We start from the raw sequence: 23,608 nt of genomic DNA on the forward strand, positions 1-23,608 counted from the left end.
CAGAGACCTGTACTGGCCCATGGCCTATTAGGAACCAGGCTCCACAGCAGGAGGTGAGCGGCGGGCAAGCGAACTTTACTGTCTGAGCTCCGCTTCGTATCAGATCAGCGCGGCATTAGATTCTCATAGGAGCAGGAACCCTATTGTGAACTGCTCATGCAAGGGATCTAGGTTGCATGCTCCTTATGGGAATCTAATGCCTGATGATCTGAGACAGATCAGTTTCATCCTGAAATCATCTCCCCAGTCCCCATCCATGGAAAAACTGTCTTCCACAAAACTGGTCCCTGGTGCCAAAAAGATCGGGGACTGTTGTGCTAGACTTAGGATTCAATTAAAATTGCTGGGTATGGGCATTTACTTCTTTGATGACTAAATGTCAAACATTTAATAGTAAATGTCTACTGTGTACTTGATCTTATGCTACATGGTTTATATCTATTATTTCTGCTAATCCTTACCATAGCCCTGAAAGGTAGGTAGACACTATTTTTTTCATTTTTCAGGTGAAGACACCAAGGCTTAGAGAAAAGTAAAATAACTTGCTGAAGGTCATACAGCTAGTGAGTGGCAAAGTCAAAATTCAAATCCATAACTGATGTTCTTAAAAGGAATGTTGCTAGAGATCACCATATTACATTTAGTCAAACTAACATATGAATTTAATATTTTAGAATAAGTATTATAACTAATTCTGTTTCATTGGTACCACAACTACTACTAATACTTACATTCATTGAACAGTTACTGCTAATAATTAACATTTTTAAACACCTATGTTGTTCTAAGCACTGTGCTAAATGTATTATTTTATTTAATATCTGCAACAGACCCTAACAAACAGATAGTGATTATTCTCATTTTACATGTTTATAAACAGAGATACATGGAAGTTAAGTAACTTATACAGGGTCATCTATTTGGGAAGCAGTAGCTCTGGAATAGCTTATGGAGAAACTAAATAGACTTTATAGAAATATGTCTTCAGAGTTTTTAGGTCCTGTCTGATACATTTCCTCTTGTTAACTTGCCTCACCCTAACCATCAGACAGTGGAAACAGTTTGTATTTTCCATAAAAGAAACAGAACACACAATATTATACTTCGCCCCCACTGTTCTTTCATTTACATTTTAACCGTACCTGAATATGGCTAAAAAAAAACAAGAAAGGCAAAGAAGCAGTAAAATACAGTGAGAATAAGCAGCCTCACGGATAACCCAGTTATTGGAATTAGTAGAAAAGGCCCTTAGAACACCACACACCCACACCCCCCACCCAGGCCCCACACACACACATCAAAGAATTTAAAGGGCAAGATACATATAGTTTGGAGAGAAATGTATGTGACACTGCTTATTCTCATGATAGTTTCCTGTTTCTTTGCATTATAATTGCAAATTTTAATGTTCCTCTCATAAGAGTACTAAAACATAACTAACAAGAAGACAAAAATGCAGAAAGGGTATAAGGTTTGAACCATTTCAGTCAATTTAAGTGGCCTTTAGAAAACACAATGCTAGGCAAATACAGAATATAGATTCTTTTGAAGTGCACATACAACATTCACAAAATAGACAAATGTGGGACTATAACAAGTGTTAAGTAAATGTCAGGAAACTGACATGTTAAGACATCATGTTGAGTATGTTCTCTTGCCACAAAAAAATTATAATGCATTAACGCATATCTAGAAAATTTCAAATATCTGGAAATTAAAAGACACCCATACCTCAAAGAAGAAATGACAGGACGAATTAGAAAACATTTTGAAGTTTTGTAAGATGAAGCTAAAATCGTGCTCAGGAGCAGTTTTATATCTTTAGATGCTTTTGCTTGCAAAGAAGAGAGATCTGAAAGCAGTGAATTAATGACTTTTGGTGAGACATTAGGGAAAGAACAACATAAGCTAAACTAAGTATATCAGAAGTCAATGAAACAGAAAATAGGCAAACAATAGAAAATATTAACAAACCGAAAAGTTTGTTCTTTGAAATGGTTGATAAAATTGGTAAACCTCTAGTCAGTGTTAAGGAAGAAAAAGAGAGAAAACACAGATTACCAATATTACAAATAAAAAAGAATTACAGATAATAAAGGAATGTTATAAACAATTTTATGACAATAAATTCAACAATTTAGATGAAATGGGCAAAAATTATTGAAAGTCAAAACTAACTAAAATTGACACAAAAAGTAGTAAAACATCCAAATAACCCTATAACTGTTGAAATAGATTTGCAGTTTAAAAGCATCCTACAAGAAAAAGCATTCACTGCTTTTATCATACATTTAGGTAAGAAATAATACCAGTTTCATATATATTCAGGAAAAAAAGGAGGTAGAAACATTTTCTAACTCATGAGGCCAGCATAACTTCAACACTAAAATGAGACAAGGATATTTTAAGAAAAATGAAATAGACAAGTACCCCTCATGAATATAGTCACAGAAATCTTTATCAAAATGTTGGCAAATGTATAAAACTGATGATATGGCCTAAATCAATGGGGTTACTATGAGGAAAGCAAGATCAGTTTTACATTAGAAAATTGATCAGTCAGCAAAATTCACCACATTAACATAGTAAGAAAGCAAAGTTGCATGATCACACCAGTAGCAGAAGAAAAAGCATTTGAAAAAGCTCATTTAAGACAAAAATTGTCAGAAAATTTGGAATAGAAGGGAACTTAATCTGATAAAGAGTAATTATAAAAAATCTATTGCTGATGTTATGTATAATGGTGAAAGTCTGATGCCTTTCACCTAAAACTGGGTCAAGGATGTCTACTCTCACCATGTCAACATTGTATTGGAAGTCTTAGGTAAGTAAAGTAAAAAAAGGAAAAATATAAAGATGAGAAAGGAAGAAATAAAACTATCTTTTCACAGATGACATGGTTGTGTATGTGGAAAATCTTAAGTAATCAAGAAAAAAAAACCCTACTAGAGTTAATACGTGAATTAAATGAATTTTAGTAAGGTCACAGGATTCAGGGTATTCAAGGTCAGTATTCAGAATTCAGTTGTATATCTATATGTTAACAATAAACAATTGCAAGAGTAAATTTTTAAACATAGCATTAAAAATATTAGCCATAATTGAACAGTATGTAAGATTTCTGTTACGAATATAAAACATGAATGAGAGAATTAAAGAACACCTAAACAAAGGAGAGATATACCATGTTCATGGACTGAAGGATTAAATATTGTTTATATGCTGTTTCTTTCAAGTTGATCTATAGCTTCAATAAAATCTCAGTCAAAACCCCAACAGACCTTTTTTTTTGTAAAAACGTATAAATTGATTTTAAAATCCAGATGAAAGTACAAAGGACCTGGAGTAGCTAAACTGTTTTGAAAAGGACAAATAAAGTTGAAGAATTTATGCTGCCTAATTTCAATACTTGATTTATAAAGCCAGAGTAGTCAAGACATTATTGGTATAAGAGTACACAAAGAGATCAAGATAACAGAATGGAGAGTCCTATCAAAAACTTAAGTGATTTTTGATAAAGGAATCAAAACAATTTAATGGGGAAAAGAAAATATTTTCAACAAATATCCTGGAACAACTAGATAACCTAAGAGAAAGATACTAATCTCAATCCCTACCTTCCACCAAACACAAACATTAATTATTAAGTTGGGTAATCAATGTCTATGTAAAAGCCAAAACCAAAATATCTAAAAGAAAACATAGGAAAGAGTCCTCTCAGTCTTAAAATGAGCAAAAAGATTTCTTAGGACGCACAAAGTACTAAACAAAATTGGTAAATTGGTCTTCATCCAAATTAAAAATTTACCTTTAAAAGACTCCAGTAAGAAAATGAAAAGCAGACTGCAAACTGAGAAAATACAGTATACACAATACCGATATCTGATAATCCCTACAACTGAAAAATAAAAAGACAATTTTCGATGGCCAAGACAGTAGATGTTTTACAAAAGGAATGTTTGAATTGCCAGTAAGCATGTGTAAAAGTGTTTAAAATCATTAGTTAACAAGGAAATGCAAATTTAAATAAGATACATTTTGTGCCCAATAAAATGAGAGAATTGAGTATATTCACAAAAAGACATATGTGAATGTTTAGGACAGCTTTATTCATAGTTGCCAAATGTCCATTAGCATGAAAACAGACAAATGGTGATAATATAATGAAATACTATTCAGCAATAAAAAGGAACACAATTTTTGGGATAAATCTAAAAAACATATTAAGTAACAGAAATCAGACATAAAAGAAGACAGTTTGTTGGACTATTCATAGACCATTTATGGGAAGTTTAAGAACAAGCACCACTAATCTTCAGTGATGGAGATCAGAACATAGTTGTTGCATGTGGATATATGTGTATGGGTATGTCAGAGTGGGGAGAAATTGACTGGTTAGGGACATGAAACATTTTGGGGGTGACTGAAAGTGTTCAGTATCTCTCGAACCCAGGAGGCGGAGGTTGCAATGAGCCAAGATCACGCCATTGCACTCCAGCCTGGGTGACAAGAGTAAAACTCCATCTCAAAAAAAAAAAAAAAAAAAAAAAAAAGGAAGCGTTCATTATCTCTATTGGACTATGATTTACATGGGTGTGATTTACATGAGTGTATACATTTGTCAATTTTTGTCAAACAGTACACTTAAGATCAGTTTATTCTGTGAAAATTATCCCTTAATAAAAAATTTAAGTGTATTATAAATACTGGAACAATTGCAAAATTATTGTTAGTTACCAAAAATAGATATATCAGGAAAATATAAGAAAACCAACTGAATAACTTAATAATTGAGGACAGTTTGCAGTTAAAAATAATTATATGAAATTAATATCTGTGCATTTATTAATTAAAATGAAAACATTCTTAACCATGAGCTAATAAATTCAAAGAAGTATATAAGACTTAGATGAAGAAACTATATATCTCTGAAATGTGCTTAAGAATATTTATATAAATGGAAATATCTTATTCTTGAATAGGAAGTTAATATAGACATCAGTTTTCTGTAGATTAAGCTATCATTTTAGCAAGGTAATTTTTTTTAAGTATTTGAACAAATGATGCTAAGGGCAATGTGAAAGAATCCACATGCAAGAGCAGTCAGGAAAATGCTGTAGAAAGAAACAAGGAAGCATTTGCCTTGCTTGGTAGAAAAACGTAAGACAGATCTTTGGTACTTACATCAGATTGGACCTGCATATGAGTAAGTGGAAGAGAGGAAAATTCAAGTGTAGAAGGTACCTGTGGTAAAGATAAGATTTCAGATTTTCAAGGAAAAGAGCAACTGTTGAGTTAATCTCGTTTGGACAACTGCTAAACACTACCGACCAGCGAGGGAGGTAGGGGGGCAGATTTCCACTTCACTTCTTTTACCGAGATAGACAACTTCACTCATTGTTTAGAAAAATACATAAAAACACTAGAATTAATACAGGAGTATTTCTTGTAATCTTGATGTAGAAGGAAAGTTTTTCTTAGCACAACCAAAAAACTAAAAATTAAAAGGAAATAATTGATTTTTTTGGTAAGGTTTTTAAGCATTTGGCAACAAAAAAACTTGAGAATTAAATAATGAATCGGAGGAAAGCATTTGTATCATATGACAAAAGGTTAGTTTCTTAAATTGATAAGAGAAAAATATCTGAGTAGGATTAGAGGCAGTGGACTTAAATAGGCAGTTTACATTTTCAAAGAAACGTAAAATGGATACTACAAAGATACTTACCATTAATAGTAACATAAAAATTAGAAATGAAAATAAGAATGAATTACCTCCTGCCTCTCAGATTGGCAAAGCTGTTTTCAAAAGACTGACTATATCTAATATTTGTAACAACGTAAAAGGTATACTGAAATGCTGAAAGTGTAAATTGCTGGTATTCCGGCAATATATATGTACCAAAGTCAAAATTTTGAGTACACTTTGATGCAGAAATTCTACTTGCAAGACTGTAAACCAAGGTGACAACCAGTCGGAATAAAATTATGTGTGTGTAAGAGCAGACTTGTTAACATTATTTATCATGATGAAAAAATGAAAATGAACCTGCATTTGTTCTCTGGATTAAATCAAGTATGATATATACATATATAATGAAATACCATTCTGTCATCAAAAAAGATAATATCTGTATACATGAAATAATTTTTTATTAATGAAACAAAGCTCACAAGAATGGGTAGAGTATAATCGCATTTAAAATTGTATATACATATTTTCCAAGGAAAATGTCTGCTTTGGACTTAAAAACAGTTTGACACTACTGTGGTCTGTTTCCCATGCAGCCTTGTAGCTGGCCAGTAACTACAATGGCATTGATCTCTGCAATTAAGGAGTCTGACTTTGATATTCGCAGATAGTAGATAGAATACTCGGTGAAATGAACAGCTTGTAAGTACACCTGCTGACAATGTTTTTTTGTTCTTTTATAGTCCTCCTCCCAGTCCATCAGGAACACTGACCATTACTTCTGGGCATGCCCAATACCAATCTGTCCCAGTCTATGAGATGAAGTTTCCAGATCTGTGTGTGTACTGATTGGCTCATGAAGACCTCAGCATAGGATCTGTAAAGCCTAAAAATTAAGGCCAAGCTGAGGTTTCAGGGTTTACTTAATGTGTATTAACATACTTCTTGAAAATAATGATGGAACATATCTTAAACCAAATGCTTGGCATACCATATTAGAAGTTTTGGAGCTATATATAATTTTGAGTACTTTCGAAGATAGATTTATGCCATGTTAATTTGCTTTGAGGTTCTTGTTGCCTTTTTAAGTTGAACATGTTTTGGTTTCACTTTATTCTACTGTTAAGTAGTATATTTTAAACTTTTCACAAATGTAATGTTTTTTAAAAAGTAAGCCTTCAGAGGATTGAAACTGTATAAATTGTTTATCTCTTAAACACCTACACAGCCGCTTAGATGTAGAATTTTTGTTGTTGTTTTCTGCAAAGGCAGATACATTTAAATATATTCCTAGTCCTGGGGCTGCAAAACTGTTCGGTGGCTTTTTGTCCCCATGCTTTAGATAAGCTGGGATAGGCACCCTGCTATTCAGTTACTGTAATAATATGTGATAGGCATTCCTCATCTTCTTCACAATAATAGGACATCTGTTGAATAGCATTCCTCGACTATGACCCTTAAAATGCCATACTTTAAATTGTCTGGTTCTTGTAATACTGTGTTTCCTGCCAAGAGTTTGATCATTCTGCTTGAGAAGTGTAGAGCTTACTCTTGGAGTACCAAACTGTGCAATATTTTTACATCGTAAGATATATTAGTTTACAGGCTGTGCTTTGAAATTATAGTAGTATTTTGCTGTGGCTCCATTAATTAAATGAGATAATATATTTAGTGCAGAAAAAAGACATTTAAAACAGCTATTAATTCACCTGTGAAGAGTCTGTACATTTTGATTTCCATTGAGTACATTTATTTACATTTGTATATTGTTTTAAATCCTCATAGTCAAAAAATTCTCCAGATGGACTTTTAATTTGTAAGGTTTGAGCTGTGACTTGTACACATCTGTTTAGAATCAATTATATTATATTTGAAAAGCTGCCTGTGTTTTAACAACAAGTGTGCTAAAGTTTGTCAATTTAAGCTGCTTTTGATTTCAGCTACCAAGATCACAGGTGCACTCTACACATACACTGACAGACCCATAACATTACATACATCTTAGTGAATTCTATCACATGGTAAAATGAACAGCTTTCTTTGTAACTCATAAAATTCTCTTAGGACATTTTTATAAAGTCACCTGTTTATAGTTCTATCTTTTCAGATTCCATTTCTTTTTACATAAAACAGCATACATATCAAAAACTGTAGCCTAGAAGACAGTTTAATTTTTGGCTTTTGTTTTTGTTTAAAAAATTGCAGTGAAGAATGGGATGTTTGTGTTTATGGCTATTTGGGCACCTTTAGTAGAAACAGAAAAAAGTAAGGAAATGATAATAGGACAAGCATACTTGAAAATTTCTGAATACTTAAACAAAAGCGCAACATCTTGAAAACCAGTCTAGTCATTGAAACCTATAAAATGACACTGGAAGATCCTGGGCTGCTTCTTAAATGTAGATCAACAAGACTTGTTTCAGACTGACAGTGGAGTCGTTACCACTGGAGGACTGAAGGGCCCTGTGGCAGTTGTCCCTGGAACTTTGCCTCTTGATCAGGTAAAATGCTTCACCAGTCAGTAAAGCCAAGTTGTATTTTTTTTATTGCCCTTTTTTTCTTCTGTATTTTTAAAGAGGGATGTTAATTTTTGACTATATATTTTAAAAAAATCTAAGCAGGGGGACATGCAAAAATAATCATCATCCACTTGGATGTCATTTTATAGATTAACACTGTGTGCTTTTGTATGGAAAAATATATAATTTAATAGTATAAAAAATAAAATATATATTCATTTGCACTTATGTGAAACACAAACTTTGCTCTACAGAATTTCGTGTTTCTTAGTGATTTTAAAATGCATGTATTGCATGTAAAGGAAAACCATTACAATTAATGTTTATTACACCTTTATCTTGGTCTTTGTTGATTTGGGTTTTGTTGGGGTTTTTGTTACTGTTTTTAAATTACAGTAGGCTTCTATATATCCTGGATTTCTGAACTGGTCTTGTTGACAAGGATTCCCAAGAAACGGATCTTTTCACTGGCAGACTCTCCCATATCTGCAGGAGATTCGGCAGGAACTGGGTGTGCACACCGTGTTGTAGCCAGTTCAGGTACTGAATATTTAGGATTTGGTGAAGTTCACTGTATTGCTATATTTTTGTAGATAAATAAAACTCAATAAATTGTTAATCATTCTCTTTTTGCTGCATAGAGTTGCTTATATCACCCTTTCTTTCATGACATTGAACAGTTAACATTTAAATGTTCCTCCTATACTTGTGTTGTCTGTGACCACTTACAGAGTTTTATTGTTATTGGAGTTTACCTAAATACCTATGCGCGCACACACACACACATACTTCCTTAATACTTCTGAACTCATTATCTTTTAGAATAATAATACTACACTTTACCAGCAATTAACTTCTCCCTACCCAAAATGTTTTTCTTCCTGTCTGAAAATGGAACTAATTTGTCTTATTCATGCTTATATCTGCATTAAATGTAATAAAGTTAGTTTTTGAAATGTAAAAATTCACTGTGCAATTCATATATGAGCAATAAAACAGATTACTTGTATATAAGTTCATTTTTTATAGCTATTGTTACATTTAATTAAATTTATTCAATACTTGCTTAAATTAAAAATGAAATGCTTCTTTTGAGCCCAATAGTTCAAGGCTGCAGTGAGCTAGGATCATGCCACTATACTCCAGACTGGGTGACAAAGCATGATCCCATCTCAAAAACGAAAAATGAAGAGCTTTAGTAAAAATCAATTTGCCAAGTGAGTTCATTCCCATGTACATTGGAAGTATCAGAATGATAACTGCTAGTCATGACAAGATGTAGTAAGGTAAAGTTCACAGTGTGTGCTTGTGAAAGTGTAGTTGCCATCTCTGTGTCAGTCTTAATGATTGTCTTTTCAACCTTACCTCCTTGTCCTATAAATTACACAAAGCAGCTCTTAAAAAAAATTTTATACACACACACACACACACACACACACACACACACTCTCTCTCTCTCTCTCTCTCTCTCTCTCTCTCAGTACCCTATTCCCCCCGGTTTGCTTATTCTACTACTTACAAAGATGTGCATCATAGCCTGAATGTGGTTCAGGAACCTCCTTGGTTAGGCAGTGTAGCATAGCAGTGAGGAGCTCAGGCTCTTGTTCACAAATTCAGCACACCACTACCTAAGTGACCTTAGGCCAATGACTGAACTTTGATCCGTGAAGTTCTCATCTGTAAAGTGAGTATGGTAAGTTCTGCCCTCCGAGGTTAGCTGTGAGAAGTAAGTGAACCACTTAGAAGAGGTTCACTGTGCCACATCTACGTGACACAGAGTAAGCATTCAATAAATGATTAATAATCATCTCTGAGTTCACTACACTGGGACGTAAGCAACTGGGTAGCTCTCAGCCCTGCAGTCTTAGGCCAGCCATTCCACATTTCTGAACCTGTTTGCATGGGTATAAAATGAGCACTGTGTTTGCTGTGCTAGCCCATATACTTTCCTTCCAACTCTTAACTTGCTGTGATCCTGTTACCTGTTCTCTCATCTGATAAAATTATTGATCTCAAGTGCCAAGTTCAAATGAATGAAAAAGCAGAGGCAAGGTGGAACATCAATCTCTGCCTCTTAGTTTTGCTGTATTCAGCCTTTTACCTGTACGTTGAATCAGAGGCAGACTCTTACAAAGGCACTGTCTTAGCCTAGGTTTCTCTAAGGCAGAGCCTGAGACAAGGTGTATCTGGAGGTACTACTTTGGGAATTGATCTAACATGGAAGCAGAAAAAGCTGATTAAGAGGATTTCTTGATTGTCTATCACTTGAGGTGCCTGGATAACCATTCCACTGGACATTCTAAGGAGTCTCATAAAAATAATCTCAAAACTTCCCAGGGGATGAAAAATTGGGAAAGCATTTATTATTTGGCTTCTGTTCATGGTTGAAGGTAGCCCTGTGGTTATTAACTCCCTCACATTTTTGGACTGTTTGTGCTTGAGTGCTGAGCTGTTACCCCAAGTTTCCCATACCTCATTCTCAGGGAAGTCCTGTGCCAGAAGGCAGGAAGTACAGCAGTACGGCAAGCAGGCGGGCATTGCCATTCCACTTCCATGAGGCAGTCAGAGTCCATGTGGAAATTGTTATCACAGCAGGGTCTGAAGGGATATGTGAGGATTAGAGGATGTGAAGTCGAGCAAAAGATGTCCAAGATAGCACCATCTAGTCTGGTATTTAAGAACAAGACTAAATCTGGGAGCATTTGCTTTACAATTTCATATGTTCCCCCATCTTGCTCACTGGTTTTGGCCATAATACCTCTTGCACCATTGTATTTGCTGACCCTTTGCTTTTCTTATCCTACTTCACCTGCATAAAGGTTAAAGCTGTACACTTGTAGAATTCCTGATTCAAGAGACTTAAGGGCTGAAAGAATCTTAGAGTCAGGTTCATTCAAAGCTTATGTTTTACAGATGAGAACATTGACATTCAGACTTAAAGCTGACAGTAGTCATTCACAAACTAACTTTAAACTAGTAAACTTCTGATTGTGACATCAACTTTAGTATATCTGAAAATAGAAATACCATTCCATTCCCTAATATGGCAAGAAAATGTAAAAAGTAATCATCTCAAATATGATAATTATAAGTCATCTAAATGAATAAAGAAATTAGGGATCCAGGGCATTCAACTCAATGCACAGTAGGCTCCTTTTAAAAAAAATGCTTTACTGAAATATAATTCACATACCATAAAATTCACATTTTAAAGTGTACAGTTCAGTGGCTTTTAATATATTCACCAAGTGAAGCACTAATCACCACTATCTAATCCCAGAACACTTAAATCACCCAAGAAACCACGTACTCCTTACCAGTCACTCATTTCCCCTTCCCCCCAGGCCTTGGCAACTGCATTTCTCTAGAAACTAATGATATTGAACATCTTTCCATGTGCTCACTGGCCATTTGTATATCTTCTTTGGAGAAATACATATTCTGAATCTTTATTTTTTATGGGGTTGTCTTCTTATGGCTGTAGCCTCTTGTGCCTAGTCTGCAGTCTTTCCAATTTTTTATTTTGCTGCCAGATACATCTTTCTGAAGTGTAGGAAGCACTACTTAAAATACTTCTCAGACTTTCCTATACACAATAGGACCCAAATTTCCTTGCCCAACATTATAGGGCTTCCATCATCGTTACAACAGCCTTTCTGCTTCCTGAGGACGTGACTCTAACATGAGTCCTGTTTTGGATGTGTTACATTTAAGGTGCCTGGGGAGCATCCAAGTAACATATACTAGCATGAGGTTGAATATTCAGGCCTGGAATTCAGAGATTTGGTAGTGATTCAGAAGTCAAAAGCATATTGACAATAATTAAAACTGAAAATGAATGAGCGTGTCCCAAGGAAGAGAGGGTTTGTGACTTGTGAAAAGCTGCTGGCCCCACATAGACACCTGGGGACACATAGCTTTAGAAAGAGGGGCTGCAAAAGGGACCAAGAGAAAGATACCAAGAAGTTAGAAGAGCTGCTTGTTCATGTGTTTGCCTGTTCCCTTGTTCAAACTATTAGGATTTGAAATCTAAAAATAGCCTAGAAACCATATAAACTCAAAGTGGGGTAAAAAGTCTTTCTCTCCACCCATTATTGATTTATACTGCGGGGGGAGAAGTTACCATCAGAATTCTATAATCTCAGGGAAAGTATCACCTTTAAATTCCCTTTCAGCTCTAGCTTTTTGTAATTCAGTCTACAGTGTAGTGCTATGAAGACTATTTTCACTGTCAGACCTGGAATAATCCTTAGAAGTCATCAAATCTAATGCCCTCACTCTGGCCTTCTGGAGCAGAATGGGACTGTCCCCTCCCTCCGCTATGCAGCCAGCAAGACGGGCCCAAGGGAAAAGACATGAAAGGAAAAGTGATTTAGGAAACTAAACAGGATAGAAGTTGGTGCTTACTCCAAGACACACAGCGGGGAATGGGACATGGCGGGACTTTTAAGTTCTAGTTCAGTTAAGCACTGTCAGAATCATCTCTTAAAACATAAGTTCACTACTTCTGCTTAACAGTATTTATAGGGAGAACCATTAAAGATTGTTAAGCAGAAGTAGTGAACTTGATGTGTTTTAAAAGAACCAATATGCTCACTTCTTAGCCAGACACTCAAGGCCCTTCACAATCTAAACCTACCCTGCAGATTGTTAAGCATAAACCCAGAATTTTTTATAAGATGGTATTTTTACCAGGGATCTGGGATGCCTGAATCCTGCCTTTACCAGTCAGCCAACCAAGGTGAAATTCTTGATAAGCTGTTAAGATAAAACAAATGTACTTTATTCCCCCATTATCTGCAGGTGATATATTCCAAGACCCCTAGTGGATGCCTGAGACCGTGGATACTACCAAACTCTATATACCACTATGTTTTTTCCTATCATACATACCTATGATAAAGTTTAATTTATAAATTAGGCACAGTAAGAGACTAACAACAATAAGCTCATAGAAAAATTATAACAATATACTTCTATAGACATAAAATAAGGGTGACTTTAACACAAGCACTGCCATACTGCAACAGTCAATCTGATAACAGATAGTTTCTAAGTGACTAATGGGCATATAGTGTCTACAGCACAGATAGGCTAGGCAAAGGGGTGATTCACATCCTAGGTGGGATGAATTTGGTGGTGAGAGATTTTGTCACACTACTTAGAAGAGTGCACAGTTTAAAAACTCTGAATTGTTTGTTTCTAGAGTTTTCCATTTAATATTTTCAGACCTGAATTGTCCACAGGTAACTAAAACCACAAAAAGCAAAACTGCAGATAAGCGGGGGACTACTGTAAATAGAAAGCAAACTACCACTTTAAGCTGTACCTGACAGACAGTGCAAGACATCCCTGTAAAAAGCTCTCCATATTGGGAGGCCGAGGTGGGCAGATCACTAGGTCAGGAGATCAAGACCATCCTGGCTAACATGGTGAAACCCCGTCTCTACTAAAAATACAAAAAATTCGCCGAGCGCGGTGGTGGGTGCCTGTGGTCCCAGCTCCTCAGAAGGCTGAGGCAGGAGAATGGCCTGAACCCAGGAGGCAGAGCTTGCAGTGAGCCGAGATCACGCCACTGCACTCTGGCCTGGGTGAAAGAGCGAGACTCCGTCTCAAAAAAAAAAAAAAAAACTCGGCCGGGCGCGGTGGCTCAAGCCTGTAATCCCAGCACTTTGGGAGGCCGAGGCGGGCGGATCACGAGGTCAGGAGATCGAGACCATCCTGGCTAACACGGTGAAACCCTGTCTCTACTAAAAATACAAAAAATTAGCCGGGCGTGTTGGCGGGCGCCTATAGTCCCAGCTCCTCGGGAGGCTGAGGCAGGAGAATGGCCTGAACCCGGGAGGCGGAGCTTGCAGTGAGCCGAGATCGCGCCACTGCACTCCAGCCTGGGTGACACAGCAAGACTCCGTCTCAAAAAAAAAAAAAAAAAAAAAAACTCTCCATAAAGGCTTTGTAGTCCAAATACCGCTCTCCCTGGCAGGACTTTTCAGGAATCTAGACCTACTTCATTCTCAGTACCTAAGCAGCTGGTTGTTGCTGGTGAGATGTAGACCAAGGGAGGTAGAGCCAGGAGAGTGTACTGATGGGTTGAATTGGGAAGATACAGGAAAAGTTTCCAAGGTTTTAGTCCAGATTAAGTTTGATGATTGGCTGTGTCATTCACTAAGGCAGGAAGAGTGGGGCAAGAGCAAGTTCATGGTGGGAGAGGATGCATCAGGCTAGGAATCAACGGGTTTGTTTTGGCCAAGTTAAGTTTCAGATGCTTACAGACTATCAAGCAAAAATCCAAGTGACTATTCAAATAAGCGAGTTTGGAGTCATGGAAAAGGCCAGCATTTGAGCCGTAAATATGGAAATCATCAGTAGGTTGCATGAAGAGAGAAGAAGAGAGTACTGACAAAGACTCTCCTTGACCAAGGAGATCAAGTCAGGCTGCTCTGAGTCCTCTTCTCAAGTAGGCCTCAGACTAGGCCTTTGCGAACTTCCACTCTCACCACAAACAATTTTGTCCACTCCCCACACTAGGAGGCTTGAGCAAACACCAGTATAGCTCCTAATAGCTCAAGGCCACACCCTTAGGATAAGGACCCCAGCCCCACTTAAGTCCTTGTCTGAGAAAGCTCAATGCTGACAAAATAATTTACTCTTCATGCCAGCGAAAACCTGAGTTTAGGCCCCAACCTCCATTTTCTTAGAGCATTTACTTTACAGAACTAGCAACTATAAATCTTTTCCCTGGCCCTTTGAGATATAAATCTTCTACCACTCAGAAATGTCTCCTCACAGACCTAGGAGCCCTCTCTTTGATAGGCCAACGTTGAGGGAGCGAGCTCTCCTGTCTCAGTTCCTGAGGGTGGGTAGGCTCAGGAACTGAGACAGCAGAGCTAGCTCCCTCAACGTTGCTCCAGTTTACAAAAGAGCTATCTCCCACCTTGCTCTCATTTGCAAAACTGCCACCTGTCCTTAACATATGAGAAATTTGTTTTGCCTTCAGATAACCAGCAATTAACAAACACAGATGGCTAATCACGTAGACCAGTCCCCCTTGTATCCTTCAGTACATTTCCTTTAGCACACCCCAGCCAACAAACTATGCTAAAGGGAAATTAAGAAAACAATCGGATTTACATCTGTAACAGAAAATAAAATACTTAGGAATTAACCAGAGATGTAAAAGACCTATTTAATAAAAATTATGAGACCTTGATGAAGGAAACTAAAAAAGAATCAAATGAATGGAGAAACATTCTTCAAGAATTGAAATAATTAATATTATTAAGATGTCCGTAATACACAAAGTGATCTACAGATTCAATGCAATCCCTATGCAAATCCTTATGGCATTTTTTTTTTTACAGAGATAGAAAAAACAATCCTAAAATTCATATGGAACCACAAAAGATCCTGGATAGCCAAAGCAATCTTGAGAAGAACAAAGTTGGAGGCATCACACTTCCTGGCTACAAAGTATATTACAAAGCTATAATAAACAAGTATGGTGTTGGCATAAAAACAGACACAAACCAATGGAACAGAATAGAAAGCGCAGAAATAAATGCACAAACTAATGGTCAGCTGATCTTATACAAGAGTACTAAGAACATGCAGTGGGGAAAGGAAACAAATGGTGTTTGGAAAACTGGATATACACATTGAAAAAATAAAGAAATTAGAGCCATGTCTCACACCATACACAAAAATCAACCCAAAATGAGTTAAAGACTTAGACATAAAACTTGACACTATCCTAGAAGAAAATATATGAAAAACCTTCTTGACATTGATCTTGGCAATAATTTTTTTGGAGATGACCCAAAAAACAAAGGCAACAAAAGCAGAAATAATCAAGTGGACTACATCAAATGAAAACTCTTCTGCGTACCAAAGTAAACAACAGAGTAAAAAGACAACCTACAAAGTATGAGAAAAAATATATTCTTAGATATTTTGGTTTGTATCCAAAATATATAAGGAATTCATATAACTCAACACTAAAAATACAAATAATCTAGTTTAAAAATGGGCTAAGGACCTAAATAGTTCTCAAAAGAAGACATTCATATGGCCAACAAAGCATATAAAACAGTGTGCAACATTCGTAATCATCAGGGAAATGCAAATCAAAACCACAATGAAATATCACCTCAAATCTGTTACGGTGGTTAGTATCAAATATACAAAAAAGTGTTGGTGATGTGTGTAGAAAAGTGAACTCTTTTATACTTTTGGTGAGAATTTAAATTGGCACAGCCATTATGGAAAACAGTATAGGGATTCCTCAAAATATTAAAAATAGAACTGCTATACGATCCAGCAATCCCACTCCTCTCCATGATATAGATAGATAATAGATATCCAAAAGCATTAAAAATAGGCTTCAAAGAGGTATCTGCACTCCTGTGTTCATTGCAGCATTATTCACAATAGTCAACATATGGAAACAACCTAAATATTTTTTGTCAGATGAATGATTAAAGAAAATGTGGTGTACATATGCACAATGAAATATTCAGCTACATCCACAAAAAGAAAATCCTGCCATTTGTGACAGCATGGATGGAGCTAGAAGTCATTATGCTGAGTAAATTAAGCCAGACAGAAAAATTCTGCACAATCTCACTTATATGTAAAATCTAAAATTCTCAAACCTGTAGAAGCAGAGAAGAGGGACTTAAGGGAAGAAAGAATGGTGTGATGTTGGTTCAAAGGATACAAAGTCTCAATTGTGCAACATAAGTTCTAGAGATCTAATGTACAGCATGGGGACAATAATTTACAATATTGTATACCTGAAAAAAGGCCTCTCACCTTTTGTTTTGGCTGAGTTGAGTTCAAGTTGCACAGAGGTCTCCCCTCTACTGCAGTAGTACTGAATAAAATATGCCTTGCCATTTTAACAAGTGTCTAGTGCAAAATTTTTCTTTTATAATGCCTAGGACTGAGCCCTAAAGTACACTAACATTTAGAGGGTTGCTAAAGAAAGAGGAATAAGCAAAGAAGACTGAGGGAAAGTAACCAAAAAGGTAGAATGAAAACTAGTAGAATGTGTAGTCATTACTGATAAGAGGAAAATGTTGAAGAAGGAAGCAGTGGTCAGTGTGGAATTACGCTGGAAGATTAAGATGAGAACAGAGGTGTGTCCAATGGTTCAAGCAGCAATATGGAGGTCATTTGTGACTTTGACAGGAACAGCTTCTGTTGAATGATGTTATGTGCCTGATTGAAAAGATGATGGGGAATGTAAACATTTTTTGAGAAGTTGTCTTATGAGAACAAATAAATAAATGGGGGGTGATATCTGGAGCAGAATGTAGAGTCAAGGGAGGGATTTTTATAGATGGGAGACTTTAGGCTGTGTTTTTACACAGATTAGAGTGATACAGAAGAGAGAGAGAAATTGATATAGAACAAAGGAGATACTTGCAGGAATCAAACCCTAGAGAAGGCAAGAGGGCATTGTACTAGATGATAGGTGGAGAATTTGACTTTTGATAAGGAAAAGGAACACTTACTTCATTGTAACAAGAAGGAAGAGAAAGACTATGTGGGGAATTTTGTAGTTTTGATGGCAGGAAGATGAAGGTATTCCCCCTGGAAAGTTTCAATTATCTCAATAGAGTATTAGATGAGATCTAATTAGATGAATATTAGATGAGAATTGTACTGAACAATTCTCCATGTGTGTCTTGCATTTCTGCATGTCTTGTGAGCTGAGACATTAACTACCTTTATTCTGGACTAACTTTTCAAGGATGCGGTATAGCAAACAGACTGGGAAGATAGGGATAATGTTTCCCTTTGGCTCCATAGGCAGACATACTTATTTTCCTGTATTATAAAGATAATGTCTCCTTCTGGGATATAAGACAGGCAGTCTTAAAGCCCATTTTAAAACATCCAGGTTCTCTAAATTCAGAATTCTCCTGTGTAATTAAAAGCACTGCATGTGTAGGTGTCCCCTGGCTCTCTCTACACTGCTTCAGGTTTCAGGAAAGCAACATAAATGCTGGGACTCAGGTTACTGTCATTGCTGTAAGAAAGTCCTTTGTCTCTGACCGAAGCATCTCAGGCCTTTTGCCAGCATCCATGAAACACAAACTTGTAAGGTTGTAAGTAAGGTAAAATTTCAAATTCTTGTTCTTGAGTCATCAGTTGAGAGTGAGGGGGAGGCAAGGGGAGTTTGAGGACAGAAGAGAAGATACCAAACAGTTGTCCTGGAGAGCAGAAGAGTCAACTGATTAGGAAAAGGCTGAGCATCCATTTGAGGTTTCATGGTCATAAACTTGAAGTGAAATGGCTCAGCTCAGTTTCATTTTTTTCCTCCAGTCACATTCAGCTGCCTCTAGTGAAGATGTGGAGAAGGCAGATGGTCATCATACTGTGGGTGACCTAACACAGTGATAGCCATAGTGAGTAGACCCTTAGTCAATTCCTCCTGGATTAAAGGGAGGGAAGAAGGAGCCAGCCAACAAGCAATTTATTACTTGCAGCAAATGCCATGGGGACATGCCTCCATCCTTGCCATCTTAGTGCATGCTGGCTGATTGCCAGCTGCTGACACCTGCATTTCTTTGCCTAAAGACTTCTCTGGCCACCGGAGCCCACTTTGCCCCCAACTGTGCAGCAGGCCAGGAGGAAATAGCACCCTCCTCAGGAGCAATGACTGATGGAAGTTTGTCTCCCTCCAGCCCTCTCTCTCACTGTCTCTGCTTGTCTCTCTCTCTCTCTCTGTGTGTGTGTGTGTGTGTGTGCCTGTGTGTGTGTGTGTGTGTGTGTGTGTATTCCACTTTTTTCCCTTGGATGAGATGACTTTGAAATGTGCATCCTATCCTGGCTCCCAAAGTCTTGGATGGCACTTCTAATGGGAAGTGGTCTAGGCCCCCACAGTGGTATTTGGCTTGATAAAGCACATTCATTGGCTGCCTTTCCTTTCCTTTCTTACTTCTTCACTCTCCTCACAGTGTTTTCTTCAGTTTCCAAATAAACTACCTGCCCTCAAGTCCTCGTCTAACGGTCTACTTCTGGGACAACCCAAACTTAGGCTAGTAGTTAAGGTCATGTTGTTGAAAAGATATCAATGTGTTGTATTCATCAAAAAAATTATTATCACATGGTTTCCCTAGAAGATAGGGAAGGGTATCAACTGTTGGTTTGGCACCATGACCTTTTGATTACTTAAGGTGTTGCCAACCTTGGGATATTTTCATGCCATGAAAGTCAGCAAACACTGAGCTCTTTAGAAGTTCTGCTTTCCTGTCGGAGGAGAGGGAGAAAAGGAAATATCCTCTCACTACAGGACACCTGATGTATGGGGGTTGAGAACCACAGATGTGATAGGAACCAAAGAGTTTGTGTCCTCATAGAATATTAAGGGCAGTTCTGGTAGAACGTTGCCTTTTGCCAGGTACACCATACAAGCTCAATAACTATTGGGTGGGTGAGTGGATACATGGATGGATGAATGGCGTTTAAGTTTTTTTTTAATTACCATAATATTAAACTGCCTATGTCAGAATGGGCACCTGCATCCCTGGAACTTCTAACCACTGAGATAAACCCTATTTTCAAAAAAATGAAGTCTAGGACCCAGGACAGGGCGATCAGCGATTTCTCGTGGTGGTGGCTGTGACACAGGGTCACTCTGTTAGGGTGCCAAGTGTATTTTTTAGGGCACACACCAGAAAAGCTGCAGTCTCAGTCCTCAGCATTGGTGGGTTATTGGTGGCCCACGGGCAATCTCATAAGATTGATAAAATATGCTCTCTTCTATTTCTTTTTTTTTTAAGAAAAGGAGAAGTAGCTTTCAGTGATTAGGAAGTTGAGATATTTTTTCCTCCATTGTCTCTATCTCACTTTTATAATCTACTCATGAGACAGTATCTAAACATGTCTTAAAAGTAAAACAATCAGAGCATGTTGATTGGAGTATTTATTGAGCTTCCACAGTGCACTAAAGGAGCATGGAGGTACCATGGTCTGCCTTCTCCAAATGTACATTGGCTTGTGAGGTGACCACAGCTGATGATGCATGGGCAGGGCTCACGGCCTCTGTTCCCTCCCGGCCTTTGGGTTAAAGGAAAGGAAGAAAGCTCCAAGGGACAGAGGAGGCTGAGAGATAAAGAGCTGAAGGTGAAGCAGGAGCCGTGCTACTGAGGATGTTTGCCATTTTCTCTGGGCATCTTATCTTCCATGAAGGGGCCCGATCCCCAAGGGACTCAGTGACTTCCGCAGAAACCTCTTGACTCTGCCGAGGTCCTCCTGTGGAGGGTCCTCCTCGCTGTCCTCCTCAGAGCTGGAGCCCAGGGTGGGGGCTGCGGGCACAGGGTGCAGGCTGTCTTCACAGGCTGCTGGCTGCCCAGGGCACCCGAGTCTGCTTGGGGACTTGAGGCTTTGGTTAAAGGAGGCAGAGGCCATGCACTCAGCTGCTGTCTGGTCACAGGCACAGAGCAACTTCTCACACAGGCTTTGGCCCCCACCTTAGAAGGAAAGAGCAGAGTAGGAAACATGAGACCTCTGAGGATGGCACTGGGAGGCCCCAACAGCCCTGGCCACCCCTCAGCCCTTCTCCTTCCTCCCCATCTTCCACACACCCTCAGGGTGTCCACCTTATATGGCTGGTAACTTTCCAACTTTCTCCTCCTGCTGGGAATGATCCCTCTGCCAGGAATGCTCTCAGTGCTCTCAACTGGTGTCTGTCAACACTAGGCTGGCTTCCCCTCCTCCAGAAAGTTTGCCTGAGCTGCCAGGCTAAGGGAAGTGTCTTTCCTGCGGGCTCCCATGGAATCCCACTTCGTGTTTTTTTCTATCACTGCATGTTATGTGTTAATCACATTGTATAGTCATTGTCTGTTTATGTATCCATTTTTTACTCCTGGTGTTAGAGTAGGTAGATAGGTAGATATGAGCAGGGCAGGATAGGGCCCCAAAGAGTATCAGGCAACTGTCAGGTGACTGTCAGGCAATTGTAAGGCAGCTGGCAACAGGGATGAGAAAATTTCCTAACAAACAGGAGATACCTTGAGCTTGCAGGCAACTTCCCAATAAAAACTTAAAATGGCAAGTTTGACCTTCCTCTGGGGACATGTCCAGGCATGCACAGTAAGGGGAAAAGTGGCAGCATTTGACCCATCTATGGCCGCCTTCTGAGGGTGCTAGACCAGTAAGGAGAAATTGCCCTAAGAGAGTATGCACAAAACTTCAACCAGCAAAGGGTGCCTGTGACCCTTCCTAGATACTGGCAAGTCATTGTGCATGCAGTGATTAGCTAACAGCCTGCCCAGGGGGAGGGAAGAGAGGAAGAGATTGAGGGGAAAAGACAGGAAATAGTAAATCTATAAGAGTCCTCAGCCAGCCATCAGGCAGGACACTCAAATCTTTCAAGTTGCCTACTTGGCCCCTTCCAAGTATACTTTACTTTGCTTCAGTAAACTCTTGTTTCTGCCTTAGATGTACTTCTGTCTCTTGGCTGAATTCTTTCTCCCAAGAAAAGAAGGATCAAGGACTGCAGAACCTGTCAGACTTGCTGCCAGTAACACTGCTGGACAGAGAACCTTGCTGACAGAGCAGAGTCCAAGCGCCTAACTCAAACCTTGACAAATATTTCCCAAGTTAGTGCTAAGGAAATATGTGTTAGATTTGACGGTTACTTCTTCCTTCTGTGGGCCAGAATTTCCCTATTCATCATTCATATTGCCAGATAAAATACAGATGATCAGTTAAATTTTAATTTCAGTCAATACGTTTGAATGTACATCCATTTAGGACATACTTATACAAAAAAAAAGTTCATCAATTATCTGAAATTCAGATTTAACTGGGCATCATGTATTTTTATTTGCTAGATCTGGCAAACCAACCCTATTTTTTTCAGTGTATGAGTTGTATGCAGTGGGAATGGTGTGACTCAAATGAAATAATATCTTTGAAGGTTCTAGACATACATAAGCTTTCTACAAATATTATCCTTGTTATCTGTGGTTTTCAGTTAAGCTAAGGGATTTTTTTTGCATCTAATCCTACTTTGAAATGTTCATCAACCAGATTTTTTCCTATCATATACCACAGAGGACTTCCAAGCCTCCTAACTTGGTCTCCACGTCAGCCCCAGACATGCCAGTTGCATTTCAGCAGCAGGAAGTGACAAGAAGAGGAGGAAAATGTACCAAGTGTGAGAGCACGGTGGAGACATGCAGAAGTCCTGTTCCCCAGAGCCACTCTGTCCTTCCTCCCTGCATTTGTCTTATGACAGCACAGGCCAGGATTTGAGACGCCCTCATTTCTCATCAACTAATACCTGGCATCTGGTACAGGAGGCTATCCTTAAATCTCACAGAGGGTCAGAAATGGTTTACTGAAGCTGTGAATCAGTTCAATCTTCAGATGCAGTGTTCCTGGATTCTGTGATATTGGAGGAAGGGAGAGCAAGGCTTCAGCCCAGCAGGTGAGACCTCCTGGCATGATTGCATCATGTGACAATTCATGGGCTCTAAACCCTCCCCTGGCTCCTCATCCCCTATAGGAAAAAATGGAAATGCTTCAGTCTTGCAAATGGGTTTCTTGAGCTCATGATCTGGCACCTGTCTGTCTCCCCAACCTTACCTTGCGCTACAACCGGGCCTCCCACTTCCACTTTCTGTTCCAGCAATACAGAACCACAGCTCAGTTGTCCCTGCGCTGCCCAGCATTCCCCAAACACCACTATTTTTCCTTTTTCCCTTTGCTTGGAATATCCATGCCCAGTATGGCCATCTGGGAATGTGGTAAATCTCACCTCACACCTCTCCTGAATTTTCCCAAATTATCCTGCTCTCACTATAACACTATAGACTCAAATACCTTTACCCGCATTCCCAGGGCCCCTATGCTACCTGTTAGCACATACTACGTGAGATTAGAATAATTGCTTGCCTACGTCTCTTCCTTCCAAGCTGTGAGCAATTTGAGGCAAGGATCATGAAAGTTCATTGTTTTCCTGGTTCCTGGTGAAGATTTGTTGGTTATGCGGATAATAGAATGAACGAATGAATGAGTGAATGAATGAGAGAGTGATATGTAAACACAAAGCTCCTGGGATGTGACAGACATACCTGATCGTACAAGGCAAGATAATATGGCATTCCATGTACTTTGCTAAGGTTGTGTGGAGGAAGAAGGAGGGATGGAAGGTCCAGCCAGTGGGCTTCCCCAAACGAAAATGAAAATGAGAACAAACTCTTATAGGTCCCCTGTGAAATTCTAGGGCAAGTGTTTCCTTTTAAACTGCAAAGCATAAGGGAAATGCATCCACTGATATGAATGAGGAAATGGAGCTGGAGAATGCAGATAAAGTCAATTCTACAGCAAGTCTCCATTTGCTGTCAGGGGCCTGCTCATGGGGATTGCAGTTTTCAGAGTG

At 38.4% G+C, this 23,608-nt stretch overlaps 2 protein-coding genes across 5 annotated transcripts in view; one reads left to right on the forward strand and one right to left on the reverse strand.

Annotated features, from left to right (window-relative positions):
- EFR3A (EFR3 homolog A) overlaps positions 1-8,849 on the forward strand; it is a 114,654-nt gene extending 105,805 nt beyond the window's left edge. For 2 of the 4 annotated variants that reach the window (XM_055287265.2, XM_055287263.2), the window contains one exon: positions 6,436-8,849. In XM_055287265.2, coding sequence (XP_055143240.1) covers positions 6,436-6,541 — 106 coding nt within the window. In that variant the 3' untranslated portion in view covers positions 6,542-8,849. Of the gene's footprint in view, positions 1-6,288 lie in introns of all 4 variants that reach the window. The other 2 variants (XM_063642993.1, XM_063642991.1) reach the window with 2 other exon arrangements.
- Positions 8,850-20,130: 11,281 nt separating this feature from the next.
- The window catches only part of OC90 (otoconin 90), a 30,766-nt gene continuing 27,288 nt past the window's right edge, over positions 20,131-23,608 (reverse strand). The window contains exon 13 of the mRNA XM_055287281.2: positions 20,131-20,690. Coding sequence (XP_055143256.1) covers positions 20,395-20,690 — 296 coding nt within the window. The 3' untranslated portion in view covers positions 20,131-20,394. The remainder of the gene's footprint in view (positions 20,691-23,608) is intronic.

This window comes from Symphalangus syndactylus, chromosome 7 (assembly GCF_028878055.3).
Source record: "Symphalangus syndactylus isolate Jambi chromosome 7, NHGRI_mSymSyn1-v2.1_pri, whole genome shotgun sequence".
Lineage (NCBI taxonomy): Eukaryota > Metazoa > Chordata > Mammalia > Primates > Hylobatidae > Symphalangus > Symphalangus syndactylus.